The sequence below is a fragment of the Scyliorhinus canicula genome, chromosome 9 (assembly GCF_902713615.1).
Source record: "Scyliorhinus canicula chromosome 9, sScyCan1.1, whole genome shotgun sequence".
Classification (NCBI taxonomy): domain Eukaryota; kingdom Metazoa; phylum Chordata; class Chondrichthyes; order Carcharhiniformes; family Scyliorhinidae; genus Scyliorhinus; species Scyliorhinus canicula.
Genome location: NC_052154.1, coordinates 81,820,296 through 81,847,162, shown reverse-complemented (window position 1 = coordinate 81,847,162; position 26,867 = coordinate 81,820,296). Strand labels below are relative to the sequence as shown.

General features: G+C 43.2%; 1 protein-coding gene across 9 annotated transcripts in view; it reads right to left on the bottom strand.

Moving 5' to 3' along the window:
* The window catches only part of LOC119971478 (anillin-like), a 170,516-nt gene that overhangs the window by 31,930 nt on the left and 111,719 nt on the right, over nt 1–26,867 (bottom strand). For 6 of the 9 annotated variants that reach the window (XM_038807050.1, XM_038807049.1, XM_038807057.1 and 3 more), the window contains 10 exons: nt 20,740–20,842; nt 19,278–19,418; nt 18,036–18,373; nt 16,623–16,765; nt 11,507–11,648; nt 10,327–10,462; nt 8,433–8,615; nt 4,936–5,062; nt 4,074–4,122; nt 3,931–3,984 (listed from right to left, as the gene is read on the bottom strand). In XM_038807050.1, the coding sequence (XP_038662978.1) occupies nt 3,931–3,984; nt 4,074–4,122; nt 4,936–5,062; nt 8,433–8,615; nt 10,327–10,462; nt 11,507–11,648; nt 16,623–16,765; nt 18,036–18,373; nt 19,278–19,418; nt 20,740–20,842 (1,416 nt within the window). The remainder of the gene's footprint in view (nt 1–3,930; nt 3,985–4,073; nt 4,123–4,935; nt 5,063–8,432; nt 8,616–10,326; nt 10,463–11,506; nt 11,649–16,622; nt 16,766–18,035; nt 18,374–19,277; nt 19,419–20,739; nt 20,843–26,867) is intronic. The other 3 variants (XM_038807053.1, XM_038807055.1, XM_038807056.1) reach the window with 1 other exon arrangement.

Below are 26,867 nucleotides of genomic sequence, written 5' to 3'. Positions count from 1 at the left end.
TGGCTGTGGAACTTGAAAAAAAGTTCACAAAACACATGGAAGCGATGAAGGAGATGGGGGCGGTATTGAAAGTGCTGGTGGAGGAGGCAATTGCCTCGGTGAGGGCGGTGGTATCAAGCGCAGAGGCGGAGGTGCAGGAGTAAGGTGAGACACTGAAGGAAGTGGAAGAGGCATTATCGCAGCACAGTGATCAACTCACCTCGATGGGGAAGGAGTTGCAGAGGGTGATAGAGACCAACAAGAGTCTGCGAGCCAAAATGGAAGACCTGGAAAACAGATCCAGACGACAGAATCGGAGGATTGTGGGTCTGCCCGAAGGAGTGCAAGACCCGAAGCTGGAGTATTTTGCCACGATGTTGGCGAAGCTATTGGGGGAGGGGGACCGATCCCTCCTGATATGAACTGGATCAGGCTTATCGGTCGTGGAGGCCCATACCAAAGGCGAGTGAGCCGCCAAGAGTAGTAACTCTGTTTCCGTAGGAGAAAGTCCTGTGCTGGGCAAAGCAGAAGCGGGAGATGCAGTGGGCTGGAGCTGGTATACGTATATACTTTACGGTGGAGCTGGCGAGGAGGCGGGCTGCCTTCAGCCGGGTGAAGGCAGCACTGTACATCAGCAAGGTGCGGTGTGGCATAGTATATCCAGCAAGTTGAGGGTGACCAACAAATCCAAGGACTTTTATTTTGGGACGGCGGAAGCAGCGGAGGAGTTTGCGAAGGCAGAAGGTCTGTGGCAGAATTGCGAATTGGTCGTGTACCGATGTAGCCTCATGTAACTTTATTTTTTCACTTGTGTTGGTGTACTAAATGAATTGACGCTGTATATATTTTGACAAGAGAAGAGACTTTCATTTGCAGTGATGGTTCTTTGGGGCTTGGGTGCGTATGCGAGGATTGTGTGCTGAAGGGGAATTCTTGGTTTTCCTGGGATGAGGGAAGGAGGCCTCCTCGCTGGCCAGTGAACAGGAGGGGGGCGGGGGAGAAGAGGGGCTGCGGCCATCGGAGCCTGGTAGAACAGCAGCACGGTAGCATCGTGGATAGCACAATTGCTTCACAGCTCCAGGGTCCCAGGTTCGATTCCGGCTTGGGTCACTGTCTGTGCGGTGTCTGCACATCCTCCCCGTGTATGCGCGAGTTTCCTCCGGGTGCTCCGGTTTCCTCTGTAGCCACCTGAGATGGCCACTAACGAACACAAAATGGAAGACTGCAAAGAGTGCAGGGAAAACGGACATGTTAAAGAGCAAACAGCTTGCAGAGCAATTATGTATTGGGACAACTGCAGAAACCGGTTTCTGACTGCTGCAGAGACCAGGCAGCGCTATGAAAGAGAAGTCGTTAGCATACTAATGAGGTGATACCGGGTAAGTCCCAGATACAATGGACACAAATTAAGTATTAATCGATACATTCAATAGGAGACCAGACCCAGTGGCGCCAGAGAAACCCAGGACAATAAGTCCTAAGAACCGCCCAGCAACCAAGGAACGGCCCTATGATTGGGGGGGTTCAAAACATATCGATTGGGAAGAGGCCCAATCGATCCCAAGCAGGTAAGGGAGTACGCCCAAAGGGGCGCGGACCCCCTGGGACCTATAAAAGAAAGGTCCCACACATGGTTCAGTCTCCTGTCTCCGGCTCTAGCCTCCAGACCCCTGTCTTCTACACCAGCCGTTGAGCAGCAGCCACCAACAAGTAAGTGCCTAAACGACGACCGCTACCTGAAACAGGCATTACTGACACCCTTGCCAACTGATAGCGATCCGAAGCCTGCAGACCAGAACAGAACAAAGGCCTTGTTCCCTGACCTCGCATCTAGCTAAGTATTAGTTGTTTAGTGGTAGAAGTAAGTTTAATCTTTAGCGTGTGCACGAGTGGTATTATAATTGTGTTATAATAAACTCTAATTGTTTGGACTTACTAATTGGTGTACAGCTTTATTGCTTTGAACTTCACCTTGAAACTTGTGGCGGTGTCTTAACGGCACCTGGCGACTCCAGAGCTTAGAACGAGAAACAGAGCCAAAGCGAGTGTTAAGCACACTCACCCAGAACGACCAACACTTCCCACAGTCCAAAGATGTGCAGGTTAGGTGGATGGGCCATGATAAATTGCCCTTTGTGTCCAAAATTGCCCTTAGTGTTGGGTGGCATTACTGGGTTATGGGGATAGGGTGGAGGTGTAGACCTTGGGTAGGGTGCTCTTTCCAAGAGCCGGTGCAGACTCGATGGGCTGAATGGCCTCCTTCTACACAGTAAATTCTATGAAAATAAAACAGGTTCCGGTGAGTCTAGCCAGGGTGAAAAGTTGGGGGAAGGAACCGGGATTGGGAGAATTTACAAGAGGAAGTGGAGGGGAGGAGTCTGGGAAGGGGGCAGTGTCTACAATTCATGGGTGTCATTCACGGTACTGTTTCGGGGATTGGATGGCATTGAATATTTGAGGCGGGGGGAGGGGGGGGGGGGAGAGGATGTATAGGTCAATGGTGATCATAAGCGATTCCTTTTTCTTCTTTTCCCACCTTGGGGAGGGTTTGTTTTATTTGATGCTTATATTGTTAGGTTGGCCGTTGTTTGGGGTGGTGGGAGAATGGGATCGTTGTTGTTGATGATAAGGGATTCACATTGTATTTGTTACAGTTTACTGTTTGTTGGTGGGGTGTAAATTCTGAAGAAAATGTGAAAATGGAGAATAAAAATATTTTTTAAAAAAAGAAGAGGCAAAGAGCACAGAATCGCACTTTACGTCTCGGACCCACAGACCGGCCTGAAAGAAATCATGCAGCTCCTGGAACAGTTCGGAGCCTTCTCGGGCTACAGACTCAATCAGGGCAAGGGTAAGGCATTCCTGGTGAACCCAAAAGAGGGAGGGACAGAGCTGGAGGGACTACCATTCGAACTAGCCCAAAACAAATTCCGCTACCTGAGAATCCAGATAGCCCATGACTGGACATGGATCCACAAGTGGAATCTGACCAGTCTGACGGCGGAAGTTAAAAAGGACCTGCAGAGATGAGATGCATTCCCTGCAGTTTAAAGTGGTGCACAGAGCACACCTAACCAGAACCCAAATGAACAGGTTCTTCCCAGAAGTGGAGGATAAATGCAAGCGGTGCCATGGAGGCTTGCCAACCACATTCAGGGTTTGCCCCAGACTTGTCTGGTTCTGGACAGCCTTCTTCGAGGTGATGTCCAAGGTTGTGAGGGTGGAGCCACGCCAGAGAGTAGCGGTCTCTGAGGGTATCAGAGCAGAGGGTATCAGAACAGCCAGAACTACATATGGGAAAAGAGGGCCGATGCCCTAGCTTTTGCTTCCTTAAATCGCATGCCGTGGAATCCTGCTCAACTGCCGACCAGCAGCACAATCCACAGCTGCAGACATGTCAGAATTTCTCCACCTGGAGAAGATCAAGTACATCAGAGGGATGGGACAATATAATGAAGTCCCAAATGAACAGTAGTGGCGTTTAGCATTGACTAAGTGTTTCAGTGCTGTAATTTGTCAGTCAGCTCCTGGGCAGACGACAGTCTACAAACTGCAACCCTCTTGTGCAGCATTTTGCAACCATTATTATTCACTAAAATTGGCCAACAGGTGTTTGATTGTACAATACTTCATTTAGTCAAGATGCTTAAATTAAACATTCCAGATTTGGAGTGTGCAATTTAAAAGAACAAAATATACCAGTATATTTTTTAAGTATTGGATATAACTATACTAAATGGCAGTACAATTTAATTACAAAATGGTAGTACCATTTAATGGTTTAAGAGCTACACTGGAGTACGGAGATGATAATGTGCACCTTCCAGCCTTAAATTTGAGCTTGTAATTCTAAATGGTAGTGCAAGAGAGAAACAAGCGCACAACATTGTAAAGAAAATAAAGTACTGGCTCCCAGCTTTTACATGCTTTAAAAGCACATTAAGAAATCACCTTAGATCTTGACACTCTCCGCTTCTCAGAGGTGGCGACATTTGCAGCCTGAGCCTAGAGGAAGAAAAAAAAAGATTGAATTTGCTGCAAATGTGGAAAAGAATAGTTTTAAAAACATGAACGTTGAAGATAAGCTTGCTTACCAGGCTGTACACCTCCACATCAATTTCAAATTTGTAGTGAATATCCCGCCTAGAAATTGCAACATTCTGATCAGTTACATATTTAGAATTTAGAGGCAAACCAATCAGATACACCAGGCATCATGAGTCACTGGTGTCATGCAAAGATTTTTCGAACACTAGAAAGGCATACATTTCTTCCTCCCTTGTGGACATGCAGGTAGAAAATATCAAGTCAAATGGAGTTCTGGGTTTTATACCAAATTATTAGAAGCAAAGAAGTTATTTCAATTTGTAGTGGATATGAGTGAGTCATTAGAGCATTTTGCATGGCACTGTGCAGTCTATTGTAGGAAGAGTATTAAAGCCATGGAAAAGGATACAGCTACAAAAACTAAACCAAAAGAGCTATCGTCACGAAGCATTAAAAATATGAGCGTTATTCTAACTCCAAGAATCAGGAAAAGATGAAGAGATTGAAGAGGTTTCTGAGAATGACTTTTTATTGATAAGTTATTGAGACAATTAGGAGAATTTTGGGATGTCATAGGAAGGTTGTTTAAGGAGGATTTTTAAAACAATTCTCTCCTAGAAGCAGCAATTTCAGCAGGGACAATATCACTTAAAATGAACTTGGATAATTTTTGGGAGAGGAAGATTGAAAAAGGATTCAGAACAAAATAGCCCCAGTTAAGCCGACACAGGCATGATGAGTTGAACAGCTTCCTTCCTAGAATTTCAAAAACTTCTGGTATCTTGGTCGTGAAAGGAATTTGTTCAAATGATTGCATCATTTTTTTAGTTTGACAACTGTCCATAATTTTAGACATTTTGCAGTCCTGTATTACTCCCAGAAACAACAGTTGAAGAGATGAAGACTCACAGCGTGATAATGGTTGGGAAAGTAATGGTATCACCATGCTGAGCATCTTCTGCTGTTGCTAGTGGAGTTGCCACAATGTTATGTGGACCATAACGGATCATCAGGAAGAAATAATGACTGGGTTTTCCTGAAAAAAAGCAAACACAAAAGTCAATTTGACCCACATTTCCGTTAACATTTTCTCAATTTTACATCCAATGGTGTTGAATGTTCCAGTGCCTGCATCTCTCAAATGTGGTTTGATGAAGCATGCCAGATATTGTTTGTATGAAGGCATCATTTCTGACATTGGCTTTTAAGCATTGAACAGGGAGAGCGATGTTAGCGTCGGCAATTAACTTTTCAGAGTTCAGCTATTCAGGGCCAGTATCCCATTGCTCTCCGCTCCAATCTGAAAAGTATGCTCTACTGCGTCTTCTGGCTGTGCGTGGGATTGTACATTAGTGCAGTTGCAAACCTAACCCTCCTGCTCTCCAGTTTAAAACCCTAACCCCAATCTATTCTACCTGCTGAAACCACGGGTTATGGTCGTTCAATCCTATCTTATTTCAAATGCCACATTAAAGATTGAATTTTTAAAAGTATTTTGTAGGGCAGCACGGTGGCTCAGTGGTTAGCACTGCAGTCTCATGGCGCTGAGGTCCCAGGTTCGATCCCGGCTCTGGGTCACTGTCCGTGTGGAGTTTGCACATTCTCCCCATGTTTGCCTGGGTTTCACGCCCACATCCCAAAGATGTGCAAGGTAGGTGGATTGAACACGCTAAATTGCCCCTTAATTGGAAAAAATGAATTGGGTACTCTAAATTTATTTTATTTATTTATTTTTAAAAAAAAGCATTTTGTATACCTTGTAGAAAAGACGCAAAAAAGGGTTGCAAAGGAACACTCTTGGTATTTATAAGCATTCAAAACACAAATGTTGCAGTTATTGCAAACAATGCCACCATACAAGCATTAGTGCCAGCATGATACCAGCCAAATCAAATTTTGATTGGAATTGGAATAAATTTTATAAAAAGTGCAAGTACATTTTATAACCTCAATGAAACCAATGAACCAGCTAAAGTTGGGGTTGATGCAAACTGCCACATCAACAATAGTTCAACTTTCAGTCAGGGTGAGACAATTTAAAATCAGCTGAACATTCTCACAATACAGACCCCCTCCCCTACCAAAGGTAAACAGTCTTTTCATATGAAACTTTTGTGTTACTTGACTCTCCCTCAACTACTGGGGAAGCTCAGTCACATGGATTTACTTTTATCCCTGGACTAACCATCATTTTGTATGGAAAATTACCACCTATAGAACCTACTTGCCCAATGGAAGCATCAAATATCACCTGCAGTAATAAAATCACTGAAATGCACTTATTCTATCAAAGGGGGATTCAGGACAGAGGATTGGGAATTGGTCAACATAACCATAATAACTATTGTAAAAATAAATAAAGTTAATTCAGATTAACTTCAGGCTAGCCTTGGCGGTACAGAGTCGGAGGAAAAAATGCTGCATCTCTTATTGTCAGAAATAACTACCAAGATTTCAAAAGGGATGATAGAGTTTGACCAATCTCAGATTTCTTGATAAATTGGGAGAAAGGGAAATGCAGCGAACATAGCGTATATGACTTTAGAATACCAAGTCTTTGAGATGGTACAAAGATTCACGAGGGTGCTTTCTGGTATGTGGCAACACAAATACAGCACTCACGAAATTGGGACTTTCCACCTCTTTAGATGTAGACTGTGCATTTCTTGGTAAAAGCATAACTTTGAAAAGGTACAAAGTCACACTACTGATTGCACAGTTTGGAGACACACTGGGAAAGTATCTCTGCACATTTGGTTTTTCTTTGCTGGTAATGCAACATATTTTCCCCTGAATTGAGGTTGTAAAATTCAGGTCAAATCAGGTGATTAAAAAGTGTACTTTCTCAGATCAAAAGAAAACATAGAAACATTCCGAGCATTAAAATCAGGAAAACAGTGAGAAAAAAATGCACGAGATGAGATTGAGAATTAGCAAGAAGCTGATTTCCAAAAAAAAAAGGCATTTCAAAACTATTAGTTTGTGTAAGGGAGGGGCAATAATTTTGAATGCAAACCTAACGACAGCATTTAAAATCAAATTTCAATTCATTTACTGGAGCAAAGGTAAAAATATTAAAGATTCAAAAATTATGCCCCACCAGAATGAGATTTTCAGCACACGATGATAAAAAATTGTGGCACAAGTGTACATGTAAAATACACCCCACTTTTTGGTTTTGAGAGACAAGACGAAAAAGGGGCAAAAGGACAATAGCTCTGGATTATTCAAAACAGTATGTTGATGCAGGCAAGGTGCTCCTCAACACATTATATCTTTGATGTGGAGATGCCGGCGTTGGACTGGGGTGAGCACAGTAAGAAGTCTTACAACACCAGGTTAAAGTCCAACAGGTTTGTTTCAAACACGAGCTTTCGGAGCACGGCTCCTTCTTCAGGTGAATGGAAAGGCTTGTTCCAGAAATGTTTATATAGACACAGTCAGGGATGCCCGGAATGCGAGCACCTGCAGGCAATCAAATCATCAAAGATGCAGAGAGAGAGGTAACTCCAGGTTAAAGAGGTGTGAATTGTCCCAAGCCAGTTCAGTCGGTAGGCCTCTGCAAGTCCAGGCTTGTTGGTGGGGGCCGAATGTAATGCGACATGAATCCCAGATCCCGGTTGAGTCCGCATTCATGCGTGCGGAACTTAGCTATAAGTTTTTGCTCAGCAATTTTGCGTTGTCGCGTCTCCTGAAGGCAGCGCGACAACGCAAAATTGCTGAGCAAAAACTTATAGCTAAGTTCCGCACGCATGAATGCGGACTCAACCGGGATCTGGGATTCATGTCGCATTACATTCGGCCCCCACCAACAAGCCTGGACTTGCAGAGGCCTACCGACTGAACTGGCTTGGGACAATTCACACCTCTTTAACCTGGAGTTACCTCTCTCTCTGCATCTTTGATGATTTGATTGCCTGCAGGTGCTCGCATTCCGGGCATCCCTGACTGTGTCTATATAAACATTTCTGGAACAAGCCTTTCCATTCACCTGAAGAAGGAGCCGTGCTCCGAAAGCTCGTGTTTGAAACAAACCTGTTGGACTTTAACCTGGTGTTGTAAGACTTCTTACATTATATCTTGTTCATCTATTATATACACAAATGCTTGGTCTGTAGAGACAAAAGCAAGATAGAAATGGAAGCTTGATGTCACAGCTTTTGACAGCAGAGTGAATACTACACAGGATCATAGAGACTAGTAAACAGGTCGAGAGAAAGTTAGTCCAAGGATTTCATTATACAATAATATATTTGAAGGGCAAGTGATGTTGTGCTTCAGTCATTCTGGCTATTTTTAAGGAATAAAATTCTGCTGCTTTACACAGAATCAAAAACCAGTACAAGAAGCAAAGACCTCAGAAACATTCTCCACACCTTTTGTCTGCCCACTTTGTGCTTCCCTACCTTGCTTATGTAGGGCCGAACATACAAATTCAGCTTTCAAAGGAAGGCGAAGATCAGAGATAGTGATGGTGCCTCGACATGGCTCAAGTCCATTTGTCAGTTGAGTGGTTTCTCCCATGGACACAACATTGTCCTCCCCTTTCAACCTTCTCAACTCGGTCAGCAAAGCAGTACGCTTCTCAGCTGTAAAAATGAAAAAGTCAGAACACTTAACGTTGACAACTGCTAGTGCAACAGTGTAAATTTCTGCACCATTCTACCAATTTCACTTGCCATTACAAGTTTAATCATAACATAAATAATTATTTGGTAATTAAGAATATTGCTGAACAAGATATATGCAGTTTAAGCTTCTAATCTTGCATTCAATCGGGACAGATCACAAGATTACCAACAGCAAAGGGAACAGTTAATACAGCACGAGAAATGAAATGAAAAAAAAGTGTGCTGACTGGCTGACATGTGGACTCTGGTCGAGGCACTGCCAAAATGCAGCAGGGAAAAGTTAACTGCCAAGCTATTGTTCAAATTCAAACCAGGCAGGTCGACTCATTGGCAAGGGATTGCCATGGGGAATGAACACAATGCCAAAATGGCTGTCTCCAATAATTTAGTTGAAAAAAGCTCAATGCATGGATATGCTCCATCTTTCTGCAAAGGACAGGACTGTATGTGAATATACATGGCTTCTAGTACACTCAAGGGAGCAATGTTGCAAGTCCAATTGCGTCTATAATTCTTGGTTGCCAAGAATTACACTGAAAATTACTTCAAGATAGTCAGGCTCGCAGCGTAGCTCACTTGCCCATGTTAGAAAGTGTGCATATTCACATGCAGGGCCCTGTCCTTTGCAGACAGAAGATGCATGGCCAGACATTGCGCCTTTTCCAACTAAACAGAAGCTTGGGTGACAGCCATTTCCTGATTCATTCACCACAGTAATTCCATGACCAGAGTCAGCTAGCCTGGCTGGTTTAGCAATTAACTGTTCCCTGCTGTATTCTCCATGGTAGCTCATCAGAACCTACATACCAATAAAATCAGCACATGCAATACAAATTGAACCCCCCCCCCCCCCCCCCCCCCCCCCCCCCCCCCCCCCGAGGTTAAGTGGGATTACAGGGATGGGCAGGGGGAGTGGCCCTGGGTAGGGTGTTCTTTCCAAGGGTCGGTGCAGACTCAATGTGCCAAATGGCCTCCTTCGGGACTGCAGGATTTTATGATTCTACAGGACCTCAGACTAAATTTGATACGGAGTCACACATATTGGAGCAGAAGCTTGATCAAAGTGGTAGGTTTGAAGCAGCATCTTGGAGGAACATGCCCAGGACAGAGATTTAGTGAGGATACTTTAGAACTTAGGACCTTGGAAATTATGTCTTCAATTGCCCATGACGAAGCATTTAAAAAAAACAAGATTAGCACAAGGCCAGAATTAGAGGAGCACAGATCAGAGGACTGTGGCATGAAGATGGAGGAGAGGCAAGGCCATAGAGGGATTTGAAAACGAGGATGTGATGAAGCATGTTTGCTATACACTATCTAATCATTCAACTTGGTCATATGCCTGAAGAACTTCAGAGGGCATGCCAGGAGCAGTATCAGGTATACCTAACAATCACCTTTCAACCATAAAATAAAAAATTATTTTCTGTAATGCTACTCTTGTTGGTAGTAAGTACATGGATGATGCAATTAACTCAAAAATAATGGTAATACATGTCCAACATATTAAACTGTAAACTATGGTGGGATTGATTGACTTGATTTTAGCCATGATGAGGCAGAAATTTATCACTGCAAGTTACTACATGTGTTTCCACTTTTGGTTCCACCTTTTGACATCATGACACGTCTGCGAGTTTTGGTTTCCGATTATTCCCATGTTACTCACAAGCAATAAGTAGGTGACGTTCTGCTTCTGCTTCCTCTCTTGAGCCTTTACCATGCTCTTCATCTGTACAGCAGTTTAGTGCCTGGCTGGCCTGATGCATAATGCTGTTCAGCCTGATAATCTCATCATTGAGTATCTGGGAAGGGTGGGGGAAAAAAATATTTTGCACCTGTTGCTTCACACAAATGGCTTCTTATTCGAAGCAACTTGTTGGACTTGAACATTAATCATCCATCAAAAAGCCAAGTCCTGTAATCAGTCATGCAAATACCATTAAGGACATAATAATTGTTACTACAACGTTATACCAATGGCGCAACCCTAGAATGGAGCAATTTAAACAGTACAACCTCATTTCTTTAGGTAGTGAACTGTTCTTGGATTTTTTTTTCTTCTTTTCCTTTTGGTGGCTTTCAGTCCAACTTTTCTTTCCCTTTTCATATTTCAATCGATTCCAATTAGCTTTCTTCAAATTTTTTTTTGTTTGTTTTGTTTCTCAAACCTTAAATCTCATTTGTGAAAGAGATTCACTGTTGATCCTGTTACCCTTGCAGAAGTTATGACAAAAATAGTGCTGAAGGGTGCAGGAAAGTCCCATGCTTCAGCAAGATCAATGGATTATCATTTAAGTACCTTATTTAGGGCACTGGTAATTTGAGTTTAGTAATGTTTGAAATTTTAAAAAGTGCTTTCTTTGGGTTTCCAATATTTTACCATTTATGTTTCCAAGGTGGCACACTGGTTAACACTGCTGCCTAACAGCACCTGTAACCTGGGTTTGATTCTGGCCTTGGGTGACTGTATGGAGTTTGCACATTCTCAGTGTCTGCAAGGGTTTCCTTGGATGCTCCCGTTTCCTCCCACAATCCAAAGATGTGTGGGTTAGACATGCTAAATTGCCTCAGTGGTCAGGGAAGTGTAGGTTAGGTTACGGGGAATGGAGGAGTGGAGAAGCAGCAAGTGGACCTGGATAGGGTGCTCTTTCAGAGGGTCACCACAGTCTTGATGGACCAAATGGCCTTTTTCTGTACTGTAGGGATTCTATGATTCTTATTTTTGACACAAAAGTAAAACATGAAAATACCTGTTTAGTCAGCAATAGAAACGTTAAAGTGCCACTGTAATTTCTCCCAACACCCATCGTAATTCCAGGAGAAGAACATTTTACATGACCCTATACCTTTATTTTCTCTTTTGCAGAAACTTCCTGTGTTGCCAACCAAGGATTTTCTGCTGCTTGTGGGGCAATAGCTTTTTTGGTTTCTTCTTTCTTCTTTTCCTGCAGCCGAACACTGCGACGTTGAGTTCTATACAAATCAATACTGGAAAGAGAAACAAAGGGGAAACTCAGGAGGTTTGGAAGGGACTAATTCTTTAAATATATGCATTGAAAGCACAAATATATTTGCATATGATAAAAGTTGAAAGTGGGAAAGGCATTGGACCTCAGAAGAATTTTCCTAGAATGTGAGATTCAGATAACAGCCAAGGCTCGGACCAGAATCTTTCAAACAGACTGGCGCGTGACGTTGTGCTGGAGGGTTACTAATATAATGTAACTGTTCAAAAAGGGATAAATGAGGCAACTTGTCAACTTATCAGGTAAGCTTCCGGGGGTAAGTAAATTAAAACAATCACCCCATCGAAGACAGTCAAGGACAGCCAGCATAATTTTTTTAAAGTTGTACAGTGTTAATTTGAAAGTGTGAAAGTAAAACAGTAAACGCAGAGGATGTAGTAACTATGGATTTTCAAAAACATATGATAAAGTACTGTCAAGGAAACTTGATAAAATTAAGTTTATGAAAATGATTTAAAAAGGACTCCATTAAAAATAGGATGGATGGTTAGCTGTGAAGGCAACTTCAGGAGACTGGTTCTAGCACTCAGCAGATCGAGGTCAGATGAAGGAGTTAAATTGTAAAGTCCATTTTCTATCGCTCCCCCTCCACCAAAAGCATCTTTTTAAATATTTCAATGTTACAACTTAAAAATGAGAAACTTAAGAGTACATGGTTTTCGAAGTTAATTAGGTTAACCTTAACTGGATGAAACACAGAGGGCCCATGACAGAAAACTGGTCCAAGACTTTAGGTAAAAGTACAAAATTCCAGCAGGGGAATTTAATTTAATTAAGTGGCAAGAAGTCTACTTACCAAAAAGTAATTGCTGACAAAATAGATAAAGGTAATAAAGCCAAGGTATATAAAACTGCAAAGTATCCATTCAGGAAACTAGGAGAAATATAAAGAATAGCATAAAGACAAAAAAAGGATAGGTGCGGGCTGCAGAAAGGAGAGCAACCCCCCCCTCAAGGGTATCAAGATTAACCAGTTTACAAATTAATAAGAAAAGAGTAGTCAAGTGCAAGGTGAACCCGTTGAAAACAGATTCAGATAATATGAAAAATGAAATAGACATGAATAATTGTAGAGGAAAATACCGCACCCAATCTTCCAGTGAAAATAATTCATCCAAGATCTCAACTCTTGAAAGCAAGCACATGCATGAAAACTGAATTTGAATCACAAGTAATTAGAACATAGAACAGTACAGCACAGAACAGGCCCTTCGATGTTGTGCCGAGCCATGATCACCCTACTCAAACCCACCCTATACCCGTAACCCAATAACCCCCCCCCCCCCCCTAACCTTACTTTTTAGGACACTACGGGCAATTTAGCATGGCCAATCCACCTAATCCGCACATCTTTGGACTGTGGGAGGAAACCGGAGCACCCGGAGGAAACCCACGCACACACGGGGAGGATGTGCAGACTCCGCATAGACAGTGACCCAGCCGGGAATCGAACCTGGGACCCTGGAGCTGTGAAGCATTTATGCTAACCACCATGCTACCGTGCTGCCCCTAAACTGCCCCTAAGCACATTAGCACCGTGGCTTCGCAGCGCCAGGGTCCCAGGTTCGATTCCCTGCTGGGTCACTGTCTAAGCGGAGTCTCCACGTTCGCCCCGTGTCTGCGTGTGTTTCCTCCCACAGTCCAAAGACGTGCAGATTAGGTGGATTGGCAATGATAAATTGCCCTTAGTGACCAAAAAAGTTAGGGGGGGGGGGTTATTGGGTTACGGGTATAAGGTGGAAGTGAGGGCTTAACTGGTTCGGTGCAGACTCAATGGGCCGAATGGCCTCCTTCTGCACTGTAAGTTCTATGTTCTATAATGGCACTAAAAATTGCAACTGCCAGGGCAGAATGGCTCCCACTCCAATGTTTTAAAAGAAGTTGGTGATGGGGTTGCAAATCTCATAACCGTCAAAAGTTCTCAATTCAGGAATTGTTCTATTAGATTGCAAAAAGTAACACCATTACTTGTTTAAAAAAATTTAGTGATCAATTCATTTTTCCAATTAAGGACCAATTTTAGTGTGGCCAATCCACCTACTCTGCACACCTTTGGGCTGTGGGGGCGAAACCCACACAAACACGGGGAGAATGTGCAAACTCCACACGGACAGTGACCCAGAGCCGGGATCGAACCTGGGGCCTTGGGCACCGTGAAGCAGCATTGCTAACAACTGTGCCACCATGCCACCCATAACACCATTAATTAAAGCAGAGAGAGAAAATGCTGGAAATGTTTGCCTTGTTATCCTTTTTTTAAAAAAAAAATAGTTTTATTCAATTTTTCACGTTTCCTGCCTAGTTAATCCAACATACGTTGTGAAGTTTTAGGATTTAAAATTAAAGCCAGTGACAAAAGCATGTTAAGATACCAGCTGATTTCAAAGTACCTACATGGACTTGTAGGTCATGCCCACTTATGAATTTTCTAATGTAACTAACTGTAGCAGACAGGGGAAATGTCCGCAGATGCAATTTATAAGGACTGAAGGTATTTGAGAAATCGTAACTAAAAAGGTTAAAGCTCATAGAATTACGACAAATTATTGACCCGATTATGTAGAAGACAATATAATAATCTCTATGGTCACAAGTAGGCTTACATTAACACTGCAATGAAGTTATTGTGAAAAGGCCCTAGGTGCCACATTCCGGCGCCTGTTTGGGTTCACAGTGGGAGAATTCAGAATGTCCAAATTACTTAACAACACGTCTTTTGGGAGTTGTGGGAGGAAACCCATGCAGACACAAGGAGAATGTGCAGACGCCGCACAGACAATGACCCAAGCCGGGAATTGAACCTGGGACCCTGGTGCTGTGAAGCAACAGTACTAACCACTGTCCTACCGTGTTGCTCACAACAGAATGGAAGTAACTGGTGTGCCCCACAATTATCTGAACACTGGTCTCAAACTGTTTACTATATTCATGAGATGGCACAGTAGAGAGCTAGAGTACTATTTACCCAAGCTTGCCAATGACACAGATTACTGACATAGTATATTGTATAGGTAGGGATGATCATAAAATTACACGTAAACCAATGATGGATTAAGTGAATGGACAAAAACTGTAGCAAGTGGAATTCAACATTGGTAAAAGTCATCTATTTTGGACCCAAAAGGATAGATCTGACACTGAAAAGCTGGAAGCAGTGCAAATCTAAAGAGGTTTAGGATCATATGTAAAAATGTAGTCAGATAGAAAAAAAGTAAATCAATGTTACTTTTCATAACTAAAGGGCTAGAATAGCATTTTAAATAAAGTGGATGAATTAGTTGCGCAGATAATGTAAAGGGGTATGATATAGTTGGGATTAGAGACATGGATCCAAGGATGGGAACTAAACATTGAATGCTATTCAGTTTTTAAGGAAGGACAGACAGAAAGGAAAAAGATGGTGGAGTTACATTGTTGATTAAAGAGGATATTAATACAATATTGAGGAAAGATATTAGCACAGGTGTGGAATCTGGGTCAAGTTAAGAAGCACCAAAGGGGCAAAAAACATTTCTTTGGGGTTGTATACAGATCAAACTGCACTGGTAATGCTTCAAATAGCATTAGACAAGAAATCAGGGGGTGCATGTGATAAATGAACATCTGTAATTATGGGCGACTTTATTGGGCGAGTGACATTAGTCACAGTACAATAGAGGAGGAATTTCTGAAGTGTAAGAGATGGTTTTCTGGACCAATACTTTGAGGAACCAACATCAGAACAGGCCATCTTAGACGAGGTGTTGTGCAAGAATTAGTTGGCATTCTGATCGAGAGAGAACCCTTGGTGATGAGTGACCAAACTGATAAGAATTCTTTATCAAGGTGGATAGTGAGGTAGTTGATTCGGAGACCAGGATCCTGAACCACAATTGAAGGTAACTTTGATGGTATAATAAAAATCTTTATTGTCACAAGTAGGCTTACATTAATACTGCAATGAAGTTACTGTGACAAGCCCCTCATCGCCACATTCCAGTGCCTGTTCGGTACACAGAGGGAGAATTCAGAATGTTCAATTCACCTAATAAAAGCACATCTTTTGGAACTTGTGGGAGGAAACCCACGCAGACACGGGAGAACGTGCAGACTCCACAGAGACTGAGCCGAGAATTGAACCTGGGACCCTGGAGCTATGAAGCAACAGTGCTCCCGTTCTGCCCTGTGTATAGGATATACTGGCCTTGAAAGGCGAATAATGGAGATTCATCAGAGAATGTTGTCAGTACTGCAAGCATTAAAAACAAGAGCACAAGTGAGAGGGGTAGTGTTGGCCATTTGGATCCTAGAGTCTGCTCCACCCTACATTTTTTCAAATATTTGTTAAAATCCAGACAGACAAAGGAACCTCTGTCGAAAGTATGTGGCTCCCATTAATCTCAAGTCCCTAACTTCCATTAGACGAGAGATTACATACTGGCTTGTAGATGGTCAAGAGGTGGTTGGATTGAAAATTAATAGCGTTTGGGAATTTCTTTCCTCCAACTGATGGGGGAGCCCAAGATGTGAAGATATAGCCTTAATTATGAAAGTTAGGGTTACCTTCTCACAAAAGGGTAACATACACAAAAGGCATATATGCTAGCTCAAGTCAATAATTTGAAACCTTGAGATATAGAATGTTTACTAGTCAAGGGTATTCAGTGATTATGGAATTACAGTCAGATGGATGGAGATACAGTTTAGGCTAAGAGGTTGAAGGGCCTACTTATGTTCCTAGCCAATGGCTCTGCAAATAGTTAAGCAAGGCTCAACGATATTTTAAAAGGGATCTATTGATCAGTCCATTAAAGCTATCAAACAGATAACTAAAGTCAAGATATTATTTGCAGAAATCCAGTTTAAGAACAGGAAGCAACTGGTTTAGTAAGGAATCAAATGAAATTGCTCTGCCATCATGATGCATCTTTATACAATGCTTTTGTGGGCAAATTACCTGTAGAATGCAGTACTTTCAACTGCTGCTGAAAGATTTTCAACTGGATCTTTATTCCGCCCAGGAGCATCCAGCTCAAGCGAAGAGTACGGTGAGCAGCAGGATGCAGTTAGGCTGTTGTTTAGTGATGAGAGTACTGCAGTCTACAAAATGGAGGAAAAAATATGTTGAGGCTTGTTACAATCAAGTATACCAAGCTACTTTCAAATACTACTAGCCCATAGATTGTAAAATACATATTAAATAGCATTTTATATTCAATGACTCTAGAATTTAGGGACTCCGCCAACAGGATCAATGGTCATTCAGTGAATACATTTATTATAGCAGCCTGATACTTATCAGCAAGTTTAAATCATTGCCAAGCTATAATAGATACCTCTGCCCTGGTGCCCACTTTAACAATATATGCTCCAGCAAGTGATTGTTCCTTGCTCTCCATAATCTCTATTCCATCACCAGATGACACCATGTCTTCAACCTGCTTTTCCCTCGTTTTTAAAAAGATTAAATACACCATTTCTATTTTATATGAAAGTGACCCTGTTTCACTTGAAGCTCAGTTTTCTTTTAATTAAAAAACCCCCAGAAATTAAGCAATTGCCAAACTTTAGAAGCTCAACGCAAATGTGATCAATTTAGAATTTGAGATATTGCTCATCACGTTTAATAATTTTAGGGACAAATGCAAGGATTTTTATGGAAACTCTACTCCTATACCCAGCCAACCCAGATGGAGACGGCGAGAACCGAAATCTGCAATGTTTTCAAAAAATTAAATCCAAATGTTTGACTGAGATCATAAGGAGGTCATGAGCCAATGTCAGAGGATCTCTAATTTGAATGGACGGTTTTAAAAAAAAAGTGTACTAGTTCCTCATCTTTCAGTGGGATTTCATCCAGTCTGGTACAACTAGCATGATGATGTGTTAGATAAATTATATAGAATAGTTCACCCAAGGGGCGGCACGGTGGTTAGCACTGCTGCATCACTACGCCAAGGACCCGGGTTCGATCCCAGCCCTGGGTCACTGTGTGTGGAGCTTGCACATTCTCAGCGTCTGCATGGGTCTCACCCCCACAATCCAAAGATGTGTAGTGTAGGTGGATTGGCCACGCTAAATTGCCTGTAAATTGGGCACTTTAAAATTTTACAAAAATTCTTCACCTGCCCGAGACCTTGACGGTTGAAAAATCATGCGAGGATGGCAGCAGCAGAAAGTCATTAAGTTATCGGAGCTCTCCACACCCAATACTTACACAATTCAATTACCACTGTAGGCAAACTGTGAAACTTAGTGTCCGAACTGCACAATATGCATCAGTTTGATATATATTGCCAAATGCCCACCAATACAAACAATTGGTAGTTATTTGAACAGAAAACCACCACTGCCAAGATCGTACACTCACTAGAGGAGCTGCAGCATCCAACTTGATAGACTTAGCAAGTGGAGACAGCATGGAGATACTGGGTAAAGTCAGTTCATAGTCCTGGTTTTGATCTCTCTCCTTAGCTTTGGACTTCACATCATTGTGCTGGTCGTCAGCTCTGCATTTTGTCAACTCTGCCTTCGCTTTGGACTTCATCTCATCACTCTGCTCTTCAGCATTGAATTTTTTCAATTCTGCCATTGTTTGTTCTTTAGCCAGAGGTTCTAGTTCTTCTTCCATACTGCCCGAGTCAAGCACACCTTCAAACAGCTTATCAATTATTTCAGGGTTGTTCAATTCTTCCTGGGAGCTTAACTCTAGTGGCGATAGAAAGCAATGATTAAACAAGATCTCCATTTATGCAAGTATGTACTACAGGAGTAGGCGAGCTGTTTCTTTCCACTTAATTGCAAAATCAGAAAACTATTTTAAAAATCAAAACCGACCACAGCAGAAAGCGAGTTAAACGGAAACATGTATAATGATAGCAGCTTCTAGCCCAATCTTTTTCAAATCAGCAAATTAGCAGTAGTCCATCTGACTAAAGGAGACCAATTAAGCCAGGTTTATGCAGAGAATACATACATTCATGAGGCCTCTGGATAGAATTCAAAGCTGGGAGGTTGCCTTCTGACCAAAGGGTAAAAAGCTCAATGGTGGCGCCAGTTAGCACATGATCAATCTAGGTTCTTTTTGTTCAAAATGGTTCAGTGGCACACTAACCTAACAATGGTTCACTTAAAGAGCTCACCCTAATGAAATAACATTTCCCCCATTTAAAAAAGGAGCATGGACATTCATTAAAAGGGCACGGAAGATCTAGAAGCAGCAATTGTGAATATAAATTAGAAATCACCCACCTCCTGAAGCTTCAATTAACACCTTTAACTGGACTCAAACTACTTTCTGGAGTAGGATTAAACTCATGAAAGACAGATTGCACCTGCTGCACGATATGCTTGAAAGGTTTCCTTCATAAAATCAAATGTGCCCACTTTTACTCTTCTCCCCCACCCCCCCTTGCACTAAACAGTCAATACTGCTCCACAATGAGCCAGAAGGGAGGACCCTTCTAATTTTCCACCTCACGACTAGGTGACATCCCTAGAGTACACAAAAAGAGGGATTTTCTTCAAGTACTCGGAATACAAATCAGCATTGAAAGTCATGGTAATAAATTTGTATCTTGGTAATCAAGGGGCCATGGCAAAATGTGCATACCCATCTCAGAGATGCACTGCTCATTCTCATCACTTTCAGTTTCTACATTCGTTGGCGATGGAATGGCTTGTGGTTCTAATGCAAAAGTAACCTTCCTGAGAGGAGTAGACCAATCCATGGGTGCTTCTCCCTTGCAATCACCTAATTTGGGATGAAAACAACGGTTACACGTCATTGAAGATGTGCAAACCTGTCAGCACCTTCCATCATAGTAGTGCAGGAAATGCAAAATTGCTCAATATATTACAACAATATACTAAATTATTGAAACTAACAAAATCACATATCTCTATTTTGACTGATAGATCAAAGCTGCAAACATTTCTATCCTGGAAATTGAAGTGAAGTGAGAAGTGAAGCGAGAAGGAAGAATAAATATATGAATGCCCAGCCTCATTCCTTTGTTTAATTCAAAAATGGGAGAAGAAAATGAAATCTTGCTGGTGAGTGGAAACACTGCAACCCAAAAACTCAGGTCCTTTATCTTGAACTAATGCAAATTTCAGGACAAAACATTAGAGTTGAAGCTCAAAAAAGTGAACATAGAAAATACAGCACAGAACAGGCCCTTCGGTCCATGATGTTGTGCCGAACTTTTGTCCTGGATTAAGAACAAATTAATCTACACCCACATCATTCTACCGTAATCCATGTACCTATCCAATAGCGGTTAACGAGAGGGTTTCAGTGAAATTTCCAGTTTGCAACTGGATTGCAGCAGTGCACAATGCAGATGCCTCAATGGTAGCAACCAATCTCATAAGAAATTGGCTGCTCGCAAAAATGGATTAAACAGACAGTTTGCAGTGGAGTTAGTTCATATAAATAACAAATGTAGAGTGTATCTTTGGGGTCGGGGTAGAACCGGGGGTACAGGAGGCTAGGGAGGCCGGAATACTGGCCTTTGCGTCCCTAGTGGCTCGACGAAGGATATTAATTCAATGGAAGGACGCGAGGCCTCCAAGCGTTGAAACTTGGATTAACGATATGGCTAGCTATATCCAGCTAGAAAGGATCAAATTTGCCCTGAGAGGGTCGGTACAGGGATTCGCCAGGCGGTGGCAACCTTTCCTTGACTTTTTAGATCAGAGATAGACGTTCGGGGTCGTGGCAGCAGCAACCCGGGGGGGGGGGGGGGGGGGGGGGGGAGGAGGGAGGGGAGGGGGGGGGGGCAGCAAGGGTCGTGGGGGGACACGCACGACTGTAACGCGGGCAAGCCTGCTCGCTGCTCATGTCTGAAACTGTAGGCTGCCTTGGTTGTTAAGGTTGCCTGGGGGGGGGGGGGGGGGGGAGAGGGAGGACTGGTGCGCGCGAGAGGGCGGGCGAGGGAGGGACATTTGCCTAGAGGGATTGTGTTGTAAATAATTTAAAAATTAGTAGGGGTAAATGTCTGTATGGAAAAACTCTTTCAATAAAAATTATTTTAAAAAAAAAAAAAAAAACAAATGTAGAGTGTTCATACCTTCGTCTTCAATAATCCGGAGGATGTCTTCATATTTTTCACCGTGTTCAACATGTGAAGTAGCGTCATTGTTGAGAGAGTCTGTGCTCCCCTTTGTCTCTTTCTGGTTCAGAGCAAGAGATTTGTAATGAAAAAAAGCTTGAATTATGCATTCTCAGGATAGAGAAGTACTAGAGTGTAGCAAGGTAAATGCTGCAGTCAATGGGTGCACAACAAGGAGTCACAAAAATACAAGAAAAGTAACCAGGTATTTTACTTTAGTGACCATGGTGGAAGTCTTGGGTCTTGGAAATTTTGGGTAGTAAAGCTCTTACACATCTGAAGGAGCAAAGAGGCTCCCAATTTAACGTCACACAAAAATGGTACATGTTTTCAAGATTAATTGTCAATTAAATAGATGACCACAGGGTATGCTGCAACCAGTGCTAAAATGAAACGGTTACAATGAGCAAAATCTATTCAAAAAGGGAAAATGGCACATAAGAAATTATAAAGCGCCGCATACACACACTATTAAAAAAAAAATATTTTCAACTACAAAATAAACTCTCAATTATTAAGCAACTTCCATATCTTCAGGGTAGTGCAAACCCATTATGTAAGAAGTCACTGGAAAGATAAAAGTGAATTAACATTGCTAAAGAGCATAACAGTGTAAAATGGAGAGAATCAATAATTCAGCAGAGGGAGCAATAAAGACAAGCTAGCATCTGGCCCTGAAATCAAGGCCGAGTGTGAAAGAAGACACTGGAACTGCACGGGAAACCAAGAGAGAAAATTAGCACAAAGTTTGCACTGGCAAGCTGAAGGGCAGCGTCTTCCACAAGGCCAGAAACAGTTGTAAAATTCACATTTACATAAATTGTTAAATCAGTAGTTTTAGCCAAAGGAGGCTAAACCGCCAAAGATACTAAAGATGGGTTTTAATTACTTTAAATTTCGAATAGTGATTAAGCCAAGTATACTTCACAGCTCCACTTGTTTGGACAGGTAGTGAGATGGTATACATTTGTAATGTCAGCACTGCGCAGTATTGTTAGGAAAACAAAGGTACTTTTAAGGGATTTATATTTGTATTGGTAAACATTAGAAATAACTTAGTTTTAAGTGGATTTAATTTAATTTAATTTAATTTAATTTAATTTAATTTAATGTTTCTGTGCCTCGAAGGGTAAAACCGATAGATTGATTCATTTTGGACAACGGTGTCTGCATGTGATGGGGCTGGTTTCAATTCCAACTGTGTTTCTATTAGGCTTAGAGAGGGCTACAGTGTGAAGAATAGGCCAGTAGAGGCGTGTGGTCATTGCTTAGCAACTGGGTCCTTGCACAGTAGAGACTCTAAGTTTTAGTTTAGGTAATTTGATTGTTGTTGGAAATGAGTAATGAGAGAAATGGCAGCTAGGTTAGATGGGCAGCATTGTCGTCACAGGCTGGGGGGGGGGGGGGGGGGGGGGGGGGGGGGGGGGCGAAGGGCCTGATCCTGTGCTGTACTTTTCTTTGTTATAATATACTGTTGAACTTAAGTGGACCACACACTTCAATTATGTCCAGAAAGTGGAGGTTCAAATGTGAGAAAATCCAAGGTTCAAGAATACATCGTCAAAAAGGAGGTCAATCGGGTGATGCATCTGGCAAAGGTACCCACTGTGCTTAAAAGAGGCTCAATTGACACTACATCAAAATGCTGCTTCACATGACAAACCGATTAATGAAAAGTATATGGTTGATTTGTTATTCACAATAACTGAGCAACACTTCTCCTGTATGGGGAGGTTATGTAAATTTCTCAGTGCTTTCATATATATCGGTGTGTATATAATTGTCACAAGGAAAAATCTTTATAAATATTCACTTAATAAATCAGGCATAAATACTCACTTGATGAATCAGACATACCCATTAATATATGTGCCAACATGGTGGAGCTATAACACAGGACTACTTGCATGCCAACCAACATGCAATGGAAGTGCTAAGCAATCTCATTTCCAATGGATCAGATCTAAGCTCAGGGGTCCTACCACATCCAGTTGTGAATGGTGATGGGCAATTAAACAGCGAGAGGTTCCATAAATATCTGCATCCTCAAAGATGGGGGAAGCACGGCACATTAGAGCAAAAAACAAGGCTGAAGCATTTGCAACAATCTTCAGCCAGAAGTGCCAAGTAGATGATCCACCTCGGCTTCAAGATACCCAGCATCATGGATGCCAGTCGTCAGACAATTAGATTCGCTCCATGTTATATCAAGAAACTGAGGCCACTGCATATCACAAAGGCTAAGGTTCCTGACAATATCTGGCAATTGTACTAAGACCTGTGCTCCAGAAATGCGGTGCCCCTAAACAAGCTGCTCCAGTACAGCTACCCAGTAATGTGGAGCATTACCCAGATATGTCCTGCCCACAAAAACAGGACAAAATCCAACCCAGCCAATTACTACCCCATCAGTCTACACTCATCAGTAAAGTGGTGGAAAGGGATGTCATCAGTGCTATCAAGTTGCACTAACTCAGCATTAACCTGCTCACAGACGCTGAGTTTGGATTCCGCAAATGCCAATTAGCACCTGACCTCATTACAGCCTTGGTTCAAACATGGAGGCGAGGCGAGAAGGACTGCCCTTGGCATCAAGGCAACATTTAACAATGTAACACCAAAACTGGAGTCATAGGGGATCTGGGGGGTGGCACTCTCCACTAGTTGAGAGTCATACCTAGCACAAAAGAAGGTGGCTGTGTGAGAGAGGACATTACTGTAGGAATTCCTCAGAGTAGTGCCCTAGGCATGGCCATCTTCAGCTGCTTCATCAATGACCTTTCCTCCAATCAGAAGGTCAGAAGTGGGGATGTTTGGCAATGTTTAGCACTACTCACGACTCCTGAAGTAGTCTGTGCCCAAATGCAGCAAGACCAGGACAACATTCATGCATGGGCTGACAAGCAACATTCATGACACACAAGTCCCAGGCAAATACCATTCCAACAAGAATACAACCATCTTCCTTGATATTCTTGGCATTACCGTCGCAATAACCCCCACTAACATCCTGGGTGCGACCATTGACCAGAAACTGAACAGGACCAGCCTTTTAAGTATTACAACTACAACAGAAGGTCAGAGATTGGGAATTCTGCAGCGAATAACTCGCCTTCTGACTCCCCAAAGCCTGCCAACCATTCACAAGGCACAAGCCAGGAGTGTGATGGAATACACTCTACTTGCCTGAAATGTGTTCAGCTTGGGTAGATTCAGCTCAAAAAAGAAAGCTCTTCACTAACTAGGACAAAAGTGTCCTGTGTGATTGGCACCTTTCACCATCCACTTTCCCCACTATCAACACACAGCAGCAGTGTGTACCATCTACAAGATGAACTGCAGCAACCCACCAAGACTCTTTCAACAGCATCTTCCAGGAACTCCTTATGTAACAGGACTGTGCATGTAACTACACCACACAGACAACAATTCAAGGCAGTGGCTCACCACTTCACTGGGTAATTTAGGAATGGACAATAAATGCTGGCCTAGCCAACGATACCACATCGCATGGAAGAATTTTTTTAAATCTCCAAAATCTTGCATCATGAGAGATTTAAAATGCCAGTACAATTACCAGATTTGAACCATGAGAAAAAAGCAGATCAACCCCAAGGTAAAAGCAAATTACTACGGATGCTGGAGTCCGAAACAAAATACTGGACAATCTTTTCAATTGTCATCCAGACTCGACTTCCGGTGATGTAGGCGAGCAGGGCAGCCGCAGCAAGAGCTTCTGCCAGTGGCCACGATTTGCGGCGATTTCCCTGAGCCATCACTCACCCCCCCCGACTATCGTCGGCCTTGCGTCATGGGCAGCTAGCAGGGCCGGTTTCAAAACCGGCAAAGAACCCCGCGCGGGGGTCAGGCGGCAGGGGCTGAGGCGTTAGGCCCAGCGTGGCGCGGAGGTCGGAGCAGTGGGGGCGGAGCTAAAAGGAGGCCGAGGCGGCAGGCCCAAGACCAGGGCACGATGTAGGTGGCGTGTCCCACATCGGATGGCTCCCACCTAGGATGAAGTAAGACGGCCGACGTCCGGTTCCAGGGGAGTTCTGGGGAATGTAGAGGAGAAGAGAAAGAAGGTTTAAAGAAATTTGGTGAAAGTTTTTTTCTCTCCGTTTTTTGTGTGCGAGTGAAGAAATTTTTTTTTTTTTTTAAATTCAGATTGATTAAGGACAGGAAGGTGGAAGGGGAGAGAAAAGAAAAGAAAGAAAAGACAATAAGCCGCTAAAAGATGCGAAGAAAGGAGGAAACGCAGGTTCGCCGCTGAATGAGAGGACGAGCAAAAGTTCTGATGAGATGGCGGATGCCAAACCGCAAGGCGGGGCCGCACTACTTACAGTGGAGAAGACGACCAAGGCAACGGCAGTGGAGCTGGAAAAGACAGACCCCCATTAAGGATAGTCACGTGGAACAAGAGAGTGCTTGCCCATCTTAAAAGTTTGAAAGCCGATCTGGCAATGCTGCAGGACACTCACTGGAGGGTGATGGACAAGGTGAGACTTAAAAAGGGCTGGGTTAGCCAAGTGTTTCACTCTGGATTTGACGGAAGGGCTCGAGGGGTAGCGGTGTTTGTCAGCAAAAGGGTACGCTTCCAGATGGAGACGGTGGTGGCAAATCACGGGGGGTAGATATGTGATTGTGACAGGGGCGCTGTTAAGTGTATATGGTCCCAATGTGGGATTCGCGAAGAAAGTGTTTGGGGACAGTCTCGACTTGGACACACACGAGCTGATTGTGGGGCTGGGGCAGACTGGAACTTGGTGCAGGAGCCAAGGTTGGACAGATCACAGCCGCGCTCGCTGGTTCCATCAGGGGGGGTGAAGGCGCTGGCTGGGCTAATGGTGGAAATGGGAGGGGTGGACACGGAAGTTCCTGCACCCAAGGGAACGGGAGTACTCGTTTTTCTCAGCAGTCCATAAGGTATGCTCGCGGATCGACTTCTTTGTGGTGGGGAAGGCTTTGCTGGCTGGGGTTAAGGGGTCGGAATACTCGGCAATTGCAGTGTCAGATCATGTTCTACATTGGGTGGATATGGTACTGGAGAAGGGGGTAGCACAGAGGCCCGGGTGGAAGCTGGATGTGGGGCTTTCGGGGAATTAAGTGTTCTGTGAGAAAATTGAAACGGTAATTAAGGAATATGTAGGTTTCAACTGTACAGGTGATGTGTCGAAGGCAGTGGTGAGGGGCGAGGTAATTTTGTTTAAGGCCAACGTGGACAAAGAGGAGAGGTTGGAGCAGCAAAGGGTAATAGACAAGATGTTGGAGGTAGATAGGAGTTATGCAGAAGATGGGGACCCAGCGAAGCTGGAAAAGAGGAAGTAACTACAGGCGAGCTTCGACTGCCTCTCCACCAGGAAGGCAGTGCACCAACTGAGACGAGCAAGGGGTGCAGTTTATGAACATGGAGATAAAGCGGGTGTATGGGTATGTTAGGTCAGCTCCGGAGGGAGGCAGCAGCAAGGGAAATTCTTCAGGTGAGGAATAGGGCAGGGAAGTTGGTAGTGGCTCCGGAGCTGATAAACAAGGCTTTTGAGGAGTTTATGAGAGGTTGTACAGGTCAGAGCCACCCAGGGGAGACCGTGAGATGCAGGAATTTCTAGATGGGTTGGAGTACCCGAGGCTAGGGGAGTGGGTCAGGGCTACATCAGAAGGAGCAATAGTGGAGCAGGAGATAAAGGATGCAAATTGGGAGGATGCAGTTGGGGAAGGTGGCAGGGCCAGATAGGTTTCCGGTGGATTACAAAAAATTCAAGGATAAATTGGCACCTCTGATGGTGGGGATGTTTGAAGAGGCGAGGGGGCAGCACAGTGGCTTAGCCCTGCTGCCTCACAGCACTGAGGTTCGATCCCGGCTCATTCTCCCCCACAACCCAAAAATGTGCAGGGTAAGTGAATTGGCCACACTAAATTGCCCCTTAAATTGGAAATAAAAAATGAATTGGGTACTCTAAATTTATTTTTAAAAAGTTTGAAGAGGCGATAGGAAAGTGGTGTTGCCACAAACCTTGGGGTAGGCATCAATTTCACTGTTGCTAAAAAAAAAAAGATAAGGATCCGAATGAGTGTGGGTCGTATCAGCCCATATC